Source organism: Dryobates pubescens, chromosome Z (assembly GCF_014839835.1).
Source record: "Dryobates pubescens isolate bDryPub1 chromosome Z, bDryPub1.pri, whole genome shotgun sequence".
NCBI lineage: Eukaryota > Metazoa > Chordata > Aves > Piciformes > Picidae > Dryobates > Dryobates pubescens.
Window position 1 is genome coordinate 131,116,445 of NC_071657.1, and position 20,422 is coordinate 131,136,866.

General features: G+C 43.3%; 1 protein-coding gene across 5 annotated transcripts in view; it reads left to right on the forward strand.

Annotated features, from left to right (window-relative positions):
- The window catches only part of TBC1D30 (TBC1 domain family member 30), a 66,873-nt gene that overhangs the window by 13,133 nt on the left and 33,318 nt on the right, over positions 1 to 20,422 (forward strand). For 3 of the 5 annotated variants that reach the window (XM_054179044.1, XM_054179043.1, XM_054179042.1), the window contains exon 3: positions 20,254 to 20,315. In XM_054179044.1, the coding sequence (XP_054035019.1) occupies positions 20,254 to 20,315 (62 nt within the window). Of the gene's footprint in view, positions 1 to 13,367; positions 13,761 to 13,840; positions 13,917 to 20,253; positions 20,316 to 20,422 lie in introns of those variants that run through there. The other 2 variants (XM_054179040.1, XM_054179041.1) reach the window with 2 other exon arrangements.

Consider the following 20,422-nt stretch of genomic DNA (forward strand, 5'->3'; position numbering starts at 1 on the left):
AACTGTAATCCCCTTGCTGTTGCTAAGTGGTAGCTGACCTCACAGGATTAGTTTTGTGATGCATGTAGAGTTTTGAGTGCACAGAATTACACTTTTCACGCCTGCTGTGCCGTTACATACTAAATTGCCTGGATAAAGTGGTTCCTTAACACAGTGATATCTTATTTGTCTAGTATTGCAGTAACTTTGGAAGGTGGGATTTGATCAGTTCAAACTGAGGGGGCATGTGATCACTCAAAGGAAGGATGCTGCTGTTAGAACAGTGTGTTCTCTGTCTCCAGTCCTTGTCAGTCAGTCATGGTATCAGAAATAACACTGTTTCTTCTGCTCATTTGCAGTTATTATTCAGATGGATACCTAATCAGAAGTAAAGTTTGGCTAGCCTAATAGTTCCCTGAAAAACTGGGAAAGTAAGGCTTTTATTTAGTCCCCCTGTTATTACTTGTGACAAGATTTATTCTATGTATTATTCTATGGTTTATTCTATGTATTCTATGTATTCTAAGATGAGAGGGCATGGCCTGAAGCTGTGCCAGGGGGGGTTTAGGTTGGATGTTAGGAAGCACTTCCTCACAGAAAGGGGAATTAGAGACTGGAATGGCCTGCCCAGGGAAGTGGTGGAGTTGCCATCCCTGGAGGTGCTTAAAGAAATATTGGATGTGGCACCTAGTGACATGGTCTGGCCAGTGTGATGGTGTTAGGTCAGAGGCTGGATTTGATAATCTCAGAGGTCTATTCCAGCCTCAATAATTCTGTGAGTATTGTTGATAAATGAGGTGAGGGGCTGATTTCCACATAGATTCAGGAAGAATGTGAAACTCGGCTCAACCCACTCCAGCCCACTGTGCCTGCATGAGTGGGATGCATGGCCTGGCTGAGCAGATGGCTCAGCATGCAGGTCTGGGTTGAAAACCGTCATGTGCTTTGCTGTGAAGCATTGTCAATATCAAGGTATAACCTACAGTTCATTCCTTTCACTGGGAATTGGTGAGAAAGGTGACTGTACAGCCAGTGCTGCCAAACACCACATGAGGAGGAATGATGTCTGAGAAGTGCACCTGAGTGCATTTGTATTTCACAAATCCTTTAGACACTTCTGAAGCGTGGCAGATCCTGTTAGATTCCTGCCAGTAGTGAAAAGCCATGGCACCTATGGCAAATGTTGGGCAATGAAGATGTCAGGGTTTATTTGTGTGTAAAAGCTGACAGCAGGGATGGCTGTCTTAGCTGCATGACTATAATACCATGTCATTACAATCTTTAATCTTCCTCTGACAAGCTCTTGGATGTGGAAACACCCTGAGAGAAAAGGTTGTGCAATTAGATTGTATGCATATTCTTTCACAGTTGCCCGGCTTAGCACTACCTCCTCTTGCATTCTTCTGGCAATTGCACTTAAGTACAAGTAATTGCACTGTTCTTTTCCTCATGAAATCACTTTTTTTCCTTCTTCTTCTTTTGAGTAACCTTTGTGAACTTGTGGGAGGGTTAATGGGAGTTCACTGAAAATACCCAAGAGGGTACATGGCCTCTAAGTAACACAGATGCACTTTCATCTCCAAGTATGGCCTATGCTAAGCATTCTTTGGTTCAGTTAAGTCTTTGAAGAAAAGTTTTCCTGGATACTGAAGATCAAATGCAGGATAACAGCTGCTTGGGATAATTAGTGCTAGGAATAGACTGAATTATGGAGCATCAGGCAATGCTAGCAGCTATGTTTCTGCAGCTTTGTGAGATAAGCTTGACATTTAAAAACAAGGTGCTAAAAAAGTGGGCTGTGGACTTAATCTGTTGGGATCAATAGTCCTGCTTATAATTCTGTGATGGAGCAGCTCTGGAATAAGAGTTAAATCAGAAGCTGCTAATAACCTGCATTTGACTTATTGAGCAGTAAATGAATGCTCCTCACATACCCTTGAAATTTGCCAAGGAAGTCAAGTCTGTGTTGTATCTCCATGTTGTATCATCTTACTATTAACACTTTATAAAAGAAGGTCATACAAACCTATTAGTTGTATCTCTTTTCTTAATGCAAATTGGAAACCTCTTTACCCAGCAGTAAAGCAACTGCTAAATATAGTTCTCTAGAAATTGTAGTTATGTCCTTTAATCACAGCAACCTGGTACTGATCAATATGTTTTCCCTGCCACTCATATAATACATGTGGCCATATTACAGAGCATGTACAGTTTTTGGTTCTTGGCATTGTTGATGGCTGACAGTTTAATATGGGATTTTAGTTGTTTGGGGTTTTGTTTTGCTTTGTTTTTAAGACATTACTGTTCATTTCTTGTCCCATAGTTACTGTCAGCAATAGGTATTGGGCTTTAGATCCTGAAGGAAAAATAATTATCCAGTAAGAATAAAGGAAATCAGAAAGAGGAGGTAATCAATATACATAACTGATCTTTATAAAATAATTGTTTGAAGAATTAAATATTGCTATTTATAGTAATGTCTAGAGAGGCCCAGTGAAGTCAGGAACCTAATGAGCTAGTCACTGGATGCACACATGGTATAAGCCTTGCTGCAAAACAAACTTAATGAGACATAATTACTGGAAGGCTGCTAGAAGCACAAGTTCAGAGGCATGAAGTGAGTTGTCCCAAGCTGCACAGTAGTAAGTTGTTATGGGTTTAAGAGCTGGCCTGTCTTAATCATAGAGAAATCTTCCAGGAGTACCAGAGGTGGACACCGAAAAGTGTAATCTTTTGTTATGTCATCCCATCAGCCCGCATCTCCCTATATAAACGGACAGCACAGGCTGTTCTCCCCCTTTTCCCTCTCTCCTGCTCCCAGCTCAGACTGCTGTGTCTTGTTTGGTATTTCAGGGCAGCTGAGGCTTTTGGCCTCGAGCAGCCTGGCTAATTTTTACTGCATCATTTAGGCCTGGAGCATTAAGGGGCAGGGGCTGGGGGGACAGGTTTTGGATGATGGATGGATAGTGAGGATCTGGTAAGCCCAGAATGGACAACTGGGAAAAGGCTGAATATGGATTTATGTATTTGTATGTTTTTGTACAGTTATATATAATTGTGAATAGTACTTCCATTCATGTTTCCAATTCTTTCCAATCCTGTGTGGAGCATTTTTCTTTAACTCCTTTGGGGATGGGTAAAAGAGTTTCTCTCAGCTCTAAAACTAAGACATAAGCAAACAATCAGAGCTTTGCTGTTATCAAAATTCATGGGTGCTTGGTGTTGCACATGTTCAAAATCAATTTTAATGGCTCAAGGCTTCAGTACTAAATGAACCTGTGATTAATCCTAAACACATTAAGTTCAATAAATTTGATCTGTGAGAGTGGTTTATGAACTGAAAATTTATTTAACTGTTGAGTTAAAAAACTTGGAGTAGTGACATTGTTGTGACTGATAACTATTTTCTCCAGTTCATCTTATGAACTTTAGCAAAGGAAAGAAAAAAAACAAGAGTGATTGTATTAATTGACTCCAAGATTTGTGGTTTCAAGAGCTCTAAAGAGCTTATAAGAGCTTCTCTTAGAGTGTACAACATTCTCCTCCCCAACCCTAGAAAGCATTTTGTTTCCGTTGCTGTGTAACAGCACTGTCTGCAGAGGCCATGTGTACTGGGAGAGGGAGGATCTGTGCTGGAAACAGGACTCTCTTTCTCCTGAGCAGTGCAGAAGCAGCCTGTCTCTTTTCTACGTGTCAGCCTTGCACAGCCTGAGCCTTGATCACAGAATCACAGAATTGTCAGGGTCAGAAAGGACCTCAAGGATCGTCTGGTTCAAACTCCCCCTTTATGAGCACACTTTCCACTAGATCAGGTTGCCCAGAGCCACATCCAGCCTGGCCTTAAAACCTTCCAGGGATGGGGCTTCCACCACCTCTCTGGGCAAGCTCTTGCAGTGTCTCACCACCCTTATGGTGCAGAATTTCTTCCTATTGTCTAATTTAAATCTCCCCTCCTCTAGCTTGGATCTCCTTATCATTACTTCAAATAAGTGACAAACAGCTTATAAAAACTAACATATAAACATAGTTCCTTTCCCATACTGCTTCCAGGCCCAAAGCAAAGGCATTCTGTAGTTAATCATTTTGGCAGTTACTTTTTAATCTAAGATCTTTAAAGATCTAAGATCTTTAAAAGCATTCAGTCTGTGGATAAATCTTGACTTGGGGACACAGGGTGCTTTATGCTTGCTCTGATTGTGTTGGATGGATTAAAATCATGCTGTTTCTGAGACAGCAGTTCAGACCAATGAAGCTGGCAATGCACACTGTAAAATTAATTTTCTGTGCTAGGTGCTAAGCAAATAACCTGATTTTTAATAAGGGAAGAACAGCTCAGTTTTAGAGGTAAGAGCCTGCAATCTGCTAGGGCTTCCATTCTGCTGCAAAGCATCCCTGCAAATCATACCTGTCAGAATTATTTTTTCATATATTCCATTGGCTTTTCTGCTGACTTGGTGATTTTATTTTCTGGCTTTCTTTTTTTTATTTTTTAATAACCATGTAGCATTTCATAGAATCATGGAATGGTCTGGGTTGGAAGGAACCTCTGAGGGTCATCTAGTCCAACCCCCTCAGCAGTCAGCAGGGACATCCTGAACTAGATCAGGTGGGCCAACCTGTTCCAATGTTCCACCACCCTCATAGTAAAGAACCTGTTCCTAACATTCAGTCTAAATCTGCTCTTCTTTAGTTTGAAGCCATTGCCCCTTATCCTATCACTGCAGGCCTTTGTAGGCAGTCTTTCTCCATCCTTCCTGTAGGCCCCATTCAGGTACTGGAAGGTTTCCATTAGGCCTCCCCAGAGCCTCCTCTTTGCCAGGCTGAACGACCCCACCTTCCTCAGCCTGTCCTTGTAGCAGAGGTGCTCCAATCCTCTGATCATTTTTGTGGCCATCCTCTGGACCTGCTCCATCAGGTCCATGTCCTTCCTATATTGAAGGCTCCAGAGCTGGAGACCTGGGGGATTCTGGGGGATGAATACTGTCCAAGATATGCATTTGCTTTATATTGTTTCACATGGTTAGGAAATATTTCTTTATTTTTATAATCATGCTTTTCATCAATATTTTAGGGCTTCTTCAATGATTTTTCTTCTTAGTGTGTCCCTTACTGAAATGTAATTTTTGATTCTCTTATTCAGTATAGACTGTAAATTTCTGTGACCCAAAAAATTAGTATCATAGTATGATAGTATCAGTCAGAGTTGGAAGGGACCACAAGGATCATCTAGTTCCAACCCCCCTGCCATGGGCAGGGACACCCCACACTAGATCAGGCTGGTCAGAGCCTCATCCAGCCTGGTCTTAAACACCTCCAGGGACGGCACCCCAACCACCCCCCTGGACAACCCATTCCAGGGCTTCACCACTCTCACAGTGAAGAACTTCCTCCTCACGTCCAGCCTGAATCTCCCCACCTCCAGCTTCATTCCATTCCCCCCCCCTAGTCCTATCACTGCCGGATATCCTGAGAGGTCCCTCCCCAGCTTTTTTGTAGGCCCCCTTCAGATACCGGAAGGCCACAATTAGGTCACCTTGGAGCATTTGCTCTCCGAGATGTCATTGCATTACTTTGTATTTCATTTGAAAGGTCCTCTCTATGTATTTTATTGAGCATTTAAGCATTGCTATGGCTTTTATTCCAGTTGTTAACTCTAGACTTTATGTACTTGGTTATTACAGCAGTTAAAATATATTGTTACTTTTGCAGTCCTTGCATGACATGTCTCTTACCTTGTTCATGAGTTGTGACTATCTGCTTTACTGGTGTATTTGGCAGATGAAAGCAATAAGTAAAATAAATTGACTCCCTGACCCCCTCTGTTTCTTTGGTTTTCTTCATCAGGACAACCCAGATGACTGTGCTCCTCAAAGGGCGATTATAACATCAAAATTTTTTTATACAATCAAACCAAATTAAAAAAAAGAATAAAAAAAGCCTGCATGCTTTTGCTGTATTTGTCCCCTCTCAGCTTCACAACATGAGGCAATTGCTGGGTAGATTTTTGTCCTTTGGAAGACAACATAGATATACGTACAAAGAATTAAGTGTAGCGGTGCACTTCAGCTTGTGGTTAACACACCTGCATTTCAGTGTTTGTACAGAGGTGTTCACATGAGTGCTAGGGGCCCATGCTTCCTTTATGGTCAATGTCTTGCTCTCATTGCTTCAATATAACCTACTCTTCACAACCTACTCTTTTCTGTTGTCACAGCCCTGTCATTTCTTACTTGTTATTCAAGGTTAGCTCATGCCTCCTACTTCCATCCCACACTTAAATTAAAACAAGCACCTTCTCCGTTTCCCTCCATGTTGGTATTTCCTTGTATATCTGTAGCCATGTTGAACTTGAGTTGTTGATTAGAACCTAATGCCTCAGCCCTCTTATTGACCTTATTCCTTCCTGTGTGTTCCTTGATACTCATCTTTGCCATGAAGCCTACACACATGCAGTAGTGGCTCATACATTAACACTGCTGTCCACTGTGCTTCCCACTATCACTTCACTGTCTCCCTGTGTTCCTGCATATGCTAATGTGTTTTGTTTAATCTTCTTTCTTTCTTTCTTTCAAAGCAGGTAGCTTGTTTTTTTGCTGTGCTTGTACAGCATATACTACAACAATGATGCAGCCCAGAATTAGAATTTATGGGCAGTGCAGGGAATACAAATAGTGGAACATCTTCCTTATGAGGAGACACTGAGGGAGCTGAAGCTCTTTAGCTTGGAGAGGAGGAGACTAAGGGGTGACCTCATTCATGTTTGTAAATATGTAAAGGGTGACTGTCAAGAGGATGGAGTCAGGCTCTGCTCAGTGATGCCCAATGACAGGACAGGGGCAATGGGTGTAAACTGAGGCATAGGAAGTTCCATATAAACATGAGGAAGAATATTTTCCCTGTGAGGGTGACAGAACACTGGAACAGGCTGCCCAGGCGGGTTGTGGAGTCTCCCTCTCTGGAGGCATTCAAGACCTACCTGGATGTGTTCCTTTGTGATCTGGTATAGATGATCCTGTTCTGGCAGGGGTTTGGACTGTGATTAATAGAATATCAGGCAACTACCTTAAGGGAGGCTGTAGACAGGCAGAGGTTGGTCTCTTCTCCCAGGCAACCAGCACCAGAACAAGAGGACACAGTCTCAGGCTGCACCAGGGGAGGTTTAGGCTGGAGGTTAGGAAGAAGTTTTACACAGAGAGAGTGATTGCCCATTGGAATGGGCTGCCTGAGGAGGTGGTAGGGTTGCCATTGCTGGGGGTGTTCAGGACGAGGCTTGACAGGATGCTTGATTGCATGGTTCAGTTGATTAGGTGGTGTTGGATGATAGGTTGGACACGATGATCTTGAAGGTCTCTTCCAACCTGCTCTATTCTATTCTATTCTATTCATTCTCAGTTGTGAAAATTTGTGGTCCTCCATTACTAGCATAATAATGGGAACTAACTTACTTCAGTCTTGTGATCAAGGAATATTATATTTAAGCCCCTTTTTGTTTCCCACATGGGTAGTTCCAAGTCTTGGCCTTGTCCTTTCAATGCAGACATTGAACCTTATGTTAAGATAAAAGTTTCCACTTCGCATCTGTTTTGTAACGTCAGAGCAGTTATTTTCTTCTGAAATAGTTGAGGTGCCACTGATCTGTCGTGCATGGTGTTTAAAATAAAGAAGCATGAGTCAGTTTCTACTTTTCAGGAGTTCTTTGAATTCTCTCCTGTTAAGCTCTGGGAACAGTTAATTCCCAGTGATGGGCCTGAAATGAAAGAGGCCACGCTTTGTAGCCAGCCCATTGGCACTGGTCGCTGTCACTTGTGTGCTCAGGGTTGCTAAGTTATCAGCAAATTTAATTCTTCTATCCTCAAAACCAGTTTGACCTAGAAACTCCAGATTCTGCACCACACTTGCTTTTTAATGGTGTGATTATCAGAGTTGGTGACATAGAGTTAAGGATTTGTGGCTTATAGCATTTGAATATTAACATGTTCCCAGCTTTCAGTGTGATTGTGTTGAAGAGACAGGTTTAAGAAAAGCACATAGCTTACTGCTGAGTGGTTTCCTAAAGAAGTCAGGAAAATGGACTTTGTGCTTTACTGCATGGAACACAGGTCTGGGAGACAAGTACAAGCAGTTCTGCTGTTGCTGGCCTTAGCCCTGTCTTTCAACACCTCCCTCACTCATGGAAATAGCTCTGTATGTACAAATGGACAGAGGTTATAGGCAAGTTCCAAGGGGGTTACAGGCATGTCTGTACTTCTGTTTTAGCAACCTGTGATGCTTTTGAAGGCTCTCATTCTCAACTACATAAGCTGATTGCATAAGCATCTTGTGCCACTCTAAAAACAACCTTCCCTGCCTTCCCTTCACTGCCTATGAAGGTGATGCCTCCCTAGATGGGAAAACTCATCATTCAACTTGTAAATCCACTTACTAGGTGTAACTGTCTGTCACTCCCAAAAGATAAATCAAAAAACAGGTGGTGGTGGGGTCAAGGAGACCTGGCTCTGTTGATGGGACTTTTCTCTTTTCTCATCAGTCCTGTCCTAGTCTTTTGTACACATGTAATGCAGAAGGCTGGAGTGGGTATTGTGTATGGGAGGGAAGAGGGAGAATGAAAAGGAAAAAAAAAGAAACCCCTAAAGATTGTAATGAGGAATCTTGAGCCTGAAGTTCTGTCTTGGTTTTAATTGTGATAAGCTGAAGGATCATGTAGAGTATATACACTTGTGAGCTTCTTAAAAGGGTAATAGTCTTCTAAATTAATTACCTATTGAAAGATATAGACTACACTGAGCAGTGCTCTATTAGTGATGTTCTCTAGATCAGTCTTCAAAAGATATGGCTAAATGAGGTGCAGACAATATTTTCTTTCAGACATCTTAGCTATAAACAAAACTCTGTGGCCAGAAAGCACTCTAGTAGGAGAACTCCCCAGATCCTTTGTCTTAAAGCCTACGAGAACAAGTGGGATGTTTTAGGGCTTCCTTCAGTAGAAGACTCTCTGAAACAGTACTTACTGTGTTGTCAGCTTTTGAAGGGGGAAATAAGAAGGCTGGGTGCCTGAAGTCTAAAGGGAGAGGAAGCATTGGGCTAGAATTGAGCTTGTTTGGATTCTTTTCTCAGATCTGCTGCACAATTCCCAAGACTAATCATTTAAGTGTTGGCTCTCTATTTCTGAAAATCATACATATTATTTCCTATCCATTGTGTAGTTTGTATTTCCACTGAATAGCTTGGTAGGCAAGGATTGGCTCTGTCCTTTTTGTCTGTGATACCTGATACGGGACACAGTGAAGTCCCAACCTCTGTTGTGACATTTATGTACAAAGAGATACAAATGATGACTAATGCAATGGAAAAGTTTAAAATATTCACGCTGTGTTGATAAGACTATTGGAAGTGTGTAAAATGAAACTTCTTTAGGCACAAATACAGTAGGAAAACTGATTTTGGTATTGGTTCTGGGACCATCCCTTGTCCAGAAAAGTCAACCCTGGATTTCTTGTCTAAGAGTGGAGAACAGCTTGGTGGCAGAACCAGATTTAGTCCAAAATCATGTTTCTTCTTCGTCCACTCTTCCCATAGACTCCCTCCTCATATTCTCGTGAAACTGTGGATATGGGAGGTAGTGCTACAGGCTCTGTGCTTGGTGGTTCACACTCTCATTAAAGCTGGCTGGTAGAGCAGTGCATCTGCTCACCTGCAGTGACTGAGGTAGCAAGTCAGTTACAGAGCCTGTAGAGCAGTACTTGCAATAGGAGAGGTGATGCTGTACTTGCAGACTGAGGTGGGAGGAGTGCTGGACTCTGCCACCTTCCAGGCTCAAGGACACACACTGTAGCAGCAATATAGCACCTGCCCACCCCCTCAATGTCAAAGACCCAGTGAGCCAGAGGCCTCTTTTCAAGCTGTCAGAGGTTGGAGGTGTGTGGAACTCTGGGTGGGTCGTACTTTTAGAACCAAGCAGAAGAAGTGGTGCTGATTTTGGCAGAGGGGATATTTAGTAATAGACATATAGAACTGGATAGGACAAGAATTTCGTGCTCCAGTGGTGAAGATGGTTTAATGGGGTAGATGGGTTTAAAATAGTTTTGCTGCCTCCTGAGAGACTCTCAAACGGCTTTATCCTTCCTCCCTTCCTTCTTTCTTTTCTTTCTTTCTTTCTCTTTCTTTCTTTCTTTCTTTCTTTCTTTCTTTCTTTCTTTCTTTCTTTCTTTCTTTCTTTCTTTCTTTCTTTCTTTCTTTCTTTCTTTCTTTCTTTCTTTCTTTCTTTCTTTCTTTCTTTTTCTTTCTTTCTCTCTTTCTCTCTTTCTTTCTCTTTCTTTCTTCTTTCTTTCTCTTTCTTTCTTTCTTTCTTTCTTTCTTTCTTTCTTTCTTTCTTTCTTTCTTTCTTTCTTTCTTTCTTTCTTTCTTTCTTTCTTTCTTTCTCTTTCTTTCTTTCTTCCTTCCTTCCTTCCTTCCTTTCTTTCTTTCTTTCTTTCGATGCTTCCTGAACATGAATTCTAAAATGCTTTGAGATTAACCATATTACAGTATTCTCATACATTTTTTTCATGGCTATGCTTTGCTTTAAGTGCTTTTGATAACACAGGTGTCCAGAAGCACAGCCAACAAGCTTTCTCCCCAGTCTTTCACCATTTTACTGGAATGTTGTGATGTAAATCAGAATTACAGGAGGTCTGTACTCTTCTCTGTGAAATAAAGGGGAAGATGTGGAGCTCATGAACTATGGCAGCCCAGATGAAGATGTCTTAACATTTTTAGTCTTTTGAGTACATTCACTCTAGGTAATCCTGGGTTTGTGTAAAGTTCCACGTAGGCAAATGTGTCCTTTTCTTTAAAGGTAAGATTGGTCTGCTGCTGTTCTTATCACTGCCCCATCTGTTTGTGCTCATTCACCCATATGCTCCTTCTCTGGAGGCTTTCAAGACCCATCTGGATGATGTGTGACCTGTGCTAGATGATACGGTCCTGCTCTGGCAGGGGGGCTGGACTCAAAGACCTCCTGAGGTCCCTTCCAACTCCTAACATCCTGGGATCCTGTGTGATGGCCCAGACCATTCATGATCACTGGGGACATGCTGGAGTTCATGTTTGTTTTGTCACCAACTTGGAACTGTGGTGATATGTCTGAAATTTCCCCCTTGTTGAAGACTATTTACTGCTTAACAGTGGTGAATACGGTAAATTTATACAAGCTGCTGACACAGGATGTCATGCTTAGATGTCTGCAAGTCCAGGGAGTGGTTCAGAATATGTTCTGCCACAGGCAAATTAGAGGCTTTTCTTGATCAGTGGTCAAAACCCAGTGCCATCCACTTTTCTAGAAGCTAGGCTCTTGCCCTTAAGATATGTATAGGTATGCTCAATAGAAGGCTTATCCATTCTTCTAAAATCTATTTGTGCTAATGATCCAGTGACTCATCAAACCCATTAGCATGGCTTCATTTATTTTCTCCTGAAGTTCTTTTTTGCATTTTTGTCTTAAGAGAAATGTTGCATTAATTGGCTGGCATGAGGGAAAGCTCCTTAATGGCATGATGGTCCTTGGAAGTAGCTGTGTCCCAAGTCACGGCATGGGTGTCTTGATTGTTTCTAGTTTTCTTACAGAGTGACAAGATGACAAGTAGAAATAGCAGTAGTGAGGACACTGAATTCTCACTCTGAGGGCTGCTTATCCTCATCAATTAAATATTGATGTCTCTCTTAGAGCTGATTTGTAATTTCTTTGTAAATTGAAGGTAACTTATAATTATATTCAGTATAGTGGGATGAGTGATTTAGTGGGATGACTGATTCTTACTGTATAGATAATAAGTGGTTCCCGACACTTTAGCTGTTACTGTCTTGAGACCCTGGGCAACAGCATGTGGTGTTGGGTTAGCCAGGCTTGAAATGATCCAAGAACATTGTGGTGCTATTTGTGTATGGTGCCCAAGGAAAAGGAGAATAATACTAGAGAGATTACATGGTTATTCCTGTATTTAAATGTTTCTCTTACAGTCCCATTGGTACAATCAGTACACCTAGGGAGATTAGTTCATTTCAAATTTGATGCTTTAACCACTAAATCATCATCTCCAGCTGGCACTGAAATAAAGTGATTTGCATCATCTACATCAGCAGGGAAGTGTCACCTTTGTTAAAAAAAGAACCACCGACACACAGACTTAATTATCTATTCAGAGTGCAAGCTAGCAGCTCCAGTGTAGTGGCTTTTCTCCAAAACCAAGCCAGATATTTAAAGAGGCATGATCAAAAATCACGCGTCTCTGAACACTTAACAGAAAGTTCTAAAGATAGCTAAACCTGATCTTTAAAAAAGAGGCTTGCTTCATGTTATGAATCTTTTATATAATTGGATTTTCTGGTTATCTGTTGACACTTTTCTCTTATCTTTGTAATGTGACCGAGAAAAGCATCATTTTCATAAAGGAGCAAATTGTTGTTTCAAAGCTACAGATGTCAGGTAGCTTCTGGTAGCGTGGTCTTTGAGCCCACCTAATGTGGTGGGATAAATCTGCTCTCCTTCCACAGAAACACAAAGTGGTTTAGATTGTAAAAGCAATCATTACTTCAAATACTTTAACTTTTTGTCAATCAAACCACTAGTTAGAACCCTTTTAAGATGTTGTTAGGTCAAATAGTACTGGAAAATGCATCTAATAAAATGCTGTTGAACGGCTTCTTTTAACTAGTTAGTGCATGGCACATCATTAGGAATAAGTGCAGTTACATTTGGATTCATAGAAAAGACTGTAATTTTAGCCGGGGATGTTCAAGGTCTGTGCTGGAGTCACAAACACAGCAACTATGCAGCGTGCTTTCTCTGATGCTGCTGAGGCTGTCTCTGAGAAGCCCCGGCCGTGCGATGTGATCATAGCCCACCCTGGCATTGAGATCCTGTTACATCCATCGCTCCCCCCTTGCGCCGTGGTCTGGTAGTGCTTGTGGCACTCCGTCCCAGGACAGCATGATTATCTATACATGTCCAGCTGTGGGCCAGAATCCCACGTGAGAAGTCTCTTTGGCTGTTTAGATCATTTCATTTTCAGCAGAAATGTTGGTATTGCCCGCTTTAACAGGCATCAAGTGGGGCGCGTCAGTGTTGCAGGTGTTGGGCGATGTGCCTGCAGCCTGGGGGCTGTGTAGCTGTCCAGGAGTCCTTCGCCACCGCTGAACTCAACCACTGCCGCCTGGACTCCCTTGATTTCTAACCGGAGCTGCTGCTCCGCTTTGCCTGGTGCAACCCAGGTGGTGCTGGAGGAGGAGAGGCTGCTGGTTTATTCAGGCAGTGATGCTAGTATTGTGGGCGGGAGCAACGCTCTTTTTTTTTTCCCTCCCCCTCTTTTCTTTCCCCCCTCCCGGTTTTTTTTTTTCCTTTTTTTTTTTTTTTTTTTTTCCCCTTTCCTTTCTCTCTTGTCTTTCTCCTCTCCTTGCCCTCCCTCTTCTCTCCCGCACTTCGACTTTGCTGTCTCTGCACTGCAGAGATCTCCCGGCTAGCCAGGAGAGCAGCTGCGGCTCAGCCCGGCCGGGCACTCCGGCAATGTCCCCCGCCCCACCGCCCTAGGGCGAGCTTTCGGGTAGGGGTGGCAGCGAGCGCCCGGCGGGGCGGCGGGCCGGGGTTGCGATGCGGCAGGACAGGCTGACGGGCTCGCTGCGGCGCGGGGGACGATGTCTGAAGCGGCAGAGCTCGGGCGGCGGCGTGGGCACCATCCTCAGCAACGTCCTCAAGAAGCGCAGCTGCATCTCCCGGACGGCGCCGCGCCTTCTCTGCACCTTGGAGCCAGGTAACTCGCTCCCTCTCGGCCGGGCTGCGAGCCGGCGGCTGCAATCCCGTAAGCGGCTTAGCGGGGAAGAGGGGAGCGGCCGGGGCCCGGGCTGCCGTGTCCGTGCAGGAGCGGCTCGGCTCGGCAGACGCGGCCGGAGGGCGATGAGGGCCGCGGGTAGGCGCGGGGGACAGGGGGTGGGCTGCGCCCCGGGGCGGTGGCAGCTAGCACCGGCCCGAGGCATATGGCCGAGTCTCGGTGGCCGCCGCTACGGCACAGAGAGCCGCGACAGGGCCTGGCCTGCGTCAGGCACCGCGGTCGCGGCCTGAGGTGCGGAGGGTCTACGGAGCTCGGGGGCTGGGGCGGCGGGCGTCCTGCCCGGGTTCAGCAGGCCTCGGGCGGAGCGGCGAGAAGCGGGGCCTGCGGAATCGGACTGGGCTGGGGGAACGGGCGGAGACACCAGGCGCGGCCCCAGGAGCTGAACTATACGCGGGCCCTGCGGGGAGGCAGGGGACTTCTCCCGGGAGTACCTCCTCCACTCCCCACCCGGCCGCTCTCGGCTCTGGTTTTTAGCTCGGCCGTCTCCTTGACCCGCTCCCCGCGCCCGGTGTCTCCGCCTCTCAGCGCTTTTGTGCCGTTTGGCTGTGCCCGGTCCCTGCTATCCTCCTCCTCTCCCTTCTCCGCCCCGCCGCCGCTGCTTTTCGCCCGTCTCAGCCTGTCACGCCCGCATGGCAGAGCCGCCGGGCCACAGCGGTCACCTCTTAGCCTTAGCAGACCTTTCCCGCTGAACCTGGTAACTCTTGGCTTGTCGGAGACCCCTCCTCCCGCCCAGCCTTTGTCTGCGGTAGGGTGTTGTCTAAATTCGCAATCATTGCCATCCCTATGGGGGAGGCAAGGCTTCGGGTCTGCGGCTGTTTTTCTGGATCGTGCTTCTGTACAAATACATTTTAGGGACCATATGGTGAGCCAACAACGTGTATTTGCTCCAGGAAGGTGAGCTCTCAGCAGAAGCACTGATGGGTGGTCATTACTGAATACTAGATTCTAGTTGCACGAATTAGATTTTTGGATAATTTGGGGGTTTGGAAATTTAAATTCAGTTTACAGTGTTAGAACTGCTACTTGCAGGTAAAATGCTGATCCTTTCTTTCATCCTAGGCATTTACACACCATGTAAGCCTGAGTTCTACTCAGATATTGAGGGATGCATAGAAATTAATGAGATTCAGTCTCCCATTGTACAAGCTGTGTGTGCATCAGGCTCCTAATGCTCACTGCTTCTGTGTTTGCGATGGGCTTTGGATTCTATTCTAAGATCTCAGTTATATTCTGGTATAAGCTTATGAGGTTGCTGTTATCAAGGAGACATCCTGACTCATAATTGTCCCAGACCCCTGTGTCTACAGTAGTTTTCTAATATCCCAGGTAATGTTAATCTGGATAACTCCATTCTTTTACTTACACTCCCACAAAGACCAGGAGAGGTAACCGGAGGCATAACCACAAATGCCATGTCTTAGAGCTAGGAAATCCCCCTGGGTTGAGGTTTCCATACTGTTCATATGTAAGTAAATAAAATAACATCATTTGGGATGCACACTTCCATAGGGTGACCAAGATGGGGCACCTAATGAACCCTTAAAAAAATAATCTGAATGAAGTTTCCTTTGGGGTTTCTTAGTGTCCTTCAGATTTTTGTTAGTGTCTGTTTGTATTGAGAAGTTTCTGCAGACCGTGGCTATTAGATGTGCTTTGATAGGTCCAAATGAGCCCTGGTTCCTGACAAAAGTGATTTCATGCAGAGTTACTCAAAATGTTACTCTTCTCATTTTGCAGATTAAAGCCTACATTTAGAGATAAATTACAAGGCAAGGCTAAGAATCTTCCTGAAACAATAAGCAACAGTAAGGTGGCAGTTTGTATTGCTGCTATTCCCCCCCCCAAGTTTGGACTCTCACTGCAACAAAGCTGCTTTGGGTGTTTTTCCTCTTTTGTTTTCGTTAAAATATTTACTGGCTTTCCAAGGGAGAGGTTTCAACAGCAGCTTTTAAGTACAGCCAAGAACCTGCAGTGATGTGCTTTGCAAGTTTGAAGCTATGGATTTATGGCTCACATATGTGCATCAGAACAGATCATCCTCCTATGCTTTTTCTGGTTTAGTATTTCTGGAAAAAAATCCCAGGCTTTGCCCCATCCTTTTGTTTAATGTTGCTGAGGAGTGGGAATTTGATTCTTTCACCCAGGTACTAGACTGACCACAACATCTTTCTCTCCTCTTGTGGCTCTTTAGGTGGTCCTGTGCTGCATTTTGATCATGCAGTATAAGACTTGCTAGGGTTTGTGAATCCCAGAACTATGATCTTCCCTCTTAGAGCCCTTTTGTTGTCAGGAGTCATGTGTTTTACATGCAAAAGCTAATGAGACTTGGTTTTGTGGGATTGGGCTGCCCATGGAGATGGTTGAGCCACTGTCCTTGGAGGTGTTCAAGAGGGGATTGGATGTGGCACTTGGTGCCATGGTTTGGTAGTCATGAGGTCTTGGGTGACAGGTTGGACTTGATGATCCTTGAGGTCTTTTCCAACCTTATTGATTCTATGATTATATATATATATATATTTAAAAAAACCCAGCTTTTTTGCAGTAGTTTCTGGTGACCTGGCTGCAAGGGCATTGAACAGGCCTTAGTTTGGCATTCCCCCACCCTTCAGCAACTTGGTCGGTGCCAAACATATATACCTTCATGTGTGCTTGCATTTGTGGCACTGATAATTCACATGTGATCCAAATGTATTCCTGCTTACACAAGTTGGTATGTATGAAGCATCAGCAGAAAGTGTATGAACTGAAGGTGATGCTTCATATGTCAAATGACACTGTAGCCTAGCTGGCTTGATGTAAAAAGGGCTGAGTTTTACTGTCAGCACTTGCAGAAACTATCACTGTATATATGATTCATTTCTGCCAGGCTGTCCGTGCAGAGGAGCTGGGAGGAAAAGTTCCCATAAGGGCCCAAGGGTCCTTGCTGCAAATAGCAAGTGTTTACGTAATGGAGGGGAATGCAGCCCAGAGATGGAGGACTGATGAAAGAGGAAAATCTGCTGGAAAATGTGTGCAGATGGTCTGTCAAAGAGGTGTATGAGTGTGAGGTACTGAGGGAGGGTGAAAGTATTGGGGAATCTAAGTTAGTTTGTGGGGAGAAGGCAACTGAACGCAGAATTGAAGGAAATTGTTGGTAAGCTGTAGCAGATGATGCAAGCATAAGGGAGAAAAGACTGGATGTGGAAGAAGGCCCTGGGGAAAGGCTGGTGATGACCCAGGCAAATGTGAACAGGATAAAAATGACAGGACTGAGTGGGGGAAAAAGAAAAAGGTGGGAGATTTGTTAGGAAGAGGGTAACGATGGAGGTAGCAAGGGTTGGGAAGTGAGAGGTTGAACTAGGGATAGGCATTAGTTCCTTGAAACTCTAAAGTACAAGGACAAATTCAGTGAGGAATGCAGAAACTGCACATAGCAAAATGGTTCTCATGCTAGAAATCAGTAACATGCAATGACATGCTGCTCCCAGATTGCCAGTTGCTTTCCTGCAGGTGCCCAGAGAATTTCTGGGTGAGTATAGCCTTTCCTGCTTGCTCTGTACAGTTTACGTTACAGCTTTTCCTTAGACTTGCTTACTTGCTGTATTTGCTGTATTTTATTGAAGAAGGTTCTGGTGTTATTGTTTGAGGAAATGTAAATTCTTTAAGATGAATAGGAATGAGGAACCATTTGTATATGGTTTTTGGCTTGCTCCCCCTGGCTCTTCCCCTTCCCTGTCACAAAGTCATCACATTATTTGATTTTTTGAAATATGTCTAGGTGAAGGGGACAGAGAGTCCATGACTTCTATAAGAGGTTATAGTGCAATGCATGACTGAGATTTTCCTCACTGCATTAAAGTCTTATGTTACCACATGGTATTTATTCTCATTTCTAGTAATTTTTACACCTGACTTGTCTGCCATGATATAATAAACTTTTGTAGATGGAGGCTTAAGGGTCTCATTTCAGTCTCACTTAATCAAGAAAGACAACTGTCTAGCTATCTGGGTCCCTGTGTGAGCACCCTGGTCATGATGTTCATGTCAAATGATGGACACATCTTGCCTTACTTTGAGGTTATGTTACCTTTGTGCTTGATCCTTTGCAGACTCAGCTGTCTCTGCTTGCGTCTTTCTTAGGAAGCTGATAAGACACAGAAGTTGTTACTGGGATTTTTAAATCTTAGAAAACCATTAAGTGATTTATAATGGTCTGCCAAGTTGGAAATGTGTACATTATTGTTTTGGAAGGTTATTGCTTCTTCACTACAAGGCTGTGTTAGAACACATAGAATCATAGAATGGTCTGGGTTGGAAGGGACCTCCAAAGGTCAGCTAGTATAACCCGTTCTGCAGTCAGCAGGGACATCCTCAACTAGATCAGGTTGCCCAGAGCCCTGTCGAGCCTCACTTTGAATATCTCCAGGGATGGGGCACAAACCACCTCCCTGGACAACCTGTTCCAGTGTTCCACCACCCTCATAGTAAAGAACCTGTTCCTAATATCCCATCTAAATCTACTCTTCTCTGGTTTGAAGCCATTGCCCCTCATCCTATCATTACAGGCCTTTGTAAACCATTTCTCTCCAGTATTACATCTCCCTGGAGCCTTCTTTTCTCCAGGCTGAACAACATCTGTTGCCTTAACAAAAGGCATTCTTGGTCAAGATATCTTTTTGTGTATATTAGGGCTGTTAGGGTTTTCCAGTATTTGCCACTAGATTGCTTGGGAATGAAACCAACTTTTAGCATTTACAGCAAACACGATACAATTTCCTCTTAGTAGGCTTCCAACATTGTTACGTTGTTTTGAATTATTATGAAGAGATTTATCTGCTTAGTGTCTTGGAGTGATGTGGAAGAATACTAATAAAGAGTTACTTCTAGGAATAGCTGCTAATCCTTTAATGTTTCTCAAGATATTTATATTCTCATTTGAAGCTTGCTTATTTATTTATTTTAGTAGACCTGACAAGCATGTCTATTAAATCCAAAGCAGGGAAATGAAAGCACCACCCCGCCCCGGGTCAGTGATGCAATTCTAAAGTGCCAAAATACTAAACAATACTGGGATTTTTGTGACTTTTCTTTCTTTCTCTTCCTTCACCCCACACCAGAAGAGGGGGAGCCTCGAAGGAGAAGGCTTTGTCTTTTAAATATATATTTATCAGGCAGCAAGGCTTTTAAATTACTTATCACCACTTCAGTATACAAAGGCTGAAAGGCATTTTACATTCTATAACTAGCAAATGCCACTACAGTTGGGGATTTTGGTCAGATGCTCTGGCTTAGTCCTCCAAAGCTCTGAGAATTACTGGTTTATATACTTAAAATCTTGCAGGATTGAAATCTGTATTTTAAATAGAATGGAATAGAATAGAATAGAATAGAATAAACCAGGTTTGAAGAGACCTTCAAGATCATCGTGTCCAAGCTATCATCCACCTAATCAACTAAACCATGCGACCAAACACCCTCTCAAGTCTCCTCCTAAACACCTCCACATATCTGTATCTATTAAAAATGTTTGTCTTGATATTCTAGAAAGATAAGAAGCTGCATGTAGCATAATGTAAAATATGGAGCAATCCGTTGTATTAAATTGTGGAAGAAAAGGAAAGAAAGGCTGTGTTCTTTGTCACAAAACTGGAGGGAGGGGATGCGAGGCGACGGTGTGTTCAGCACCTGAGCTCTGGACAGCGGCATCTGAGGCACCGAGGAGTGGTGGTGCCGCCTTCCAAATGTGTTCTTCCTCTACCAGCACGCTCCAGTGCCACAGCTGGGATCCAGTGCGGGCCCGAAGCTGAGGTCCCAGCATTTTAAGTATTTTATAACTTGCTAGCAATTAATGAAGTCCAAGTGCTTTATAGCAATTAATAAAGTCTAAGCTTAAGTGAGAATACTGACCAAATGTGCTTCATGGTCTGAGGAATGAGTAAAAAAATCTGATATTCTGAGCAAGAAAACAATTTTAGCAACCCAAACTTAGAAGTTAATGTGGAGAAATTTAATGTCAAGAAGTTGAAACAGAAGAAAAGAAACTGTCTCTGTATATATATCTCTATCTCTATATTTCCCCTCTCCATGGATACATAAAATAACTTGCAGTGCACAAATATAGTTTGTACAGTAATGAGCTACATAATTTTCAGTGAAATGAGTTGTGCCAAACTGCCTTATTGAAGAGAGTATTACTGTGTGTTAACGTTTTGTCCACATGCTTCTTAACATGTGCCTTAAATCCACAGTAAAGACAAGGATTTACAGAAACAGGTTGAAATATATTTGCTGAAACATGTAGCTGAAATCTTCTGTTCTTATTTGATGTGGGTTTGTGTGCTTTTCCTTCTGAAATAAGTGAAAGTAATCACTGTGATTATTTATTTATTATTACTTTTAATTTTTTCTCTCTCTCTTTTTTTTTTTTTGTTTCTAGGGGTTGATACAAAATTGAAATTCACTCTTGAACCATCTTTAGGTCAAAATGGTTTTCAGCAGGTAATTTGATTCTTTTGGGTTTTTTGTTTTACTCTTGAGTTAATGAAGGACTGGATTCTCTTCAAGCAAAGTATTTGCTCTCTAGTTCAAAAGTGCATCTGTCATCA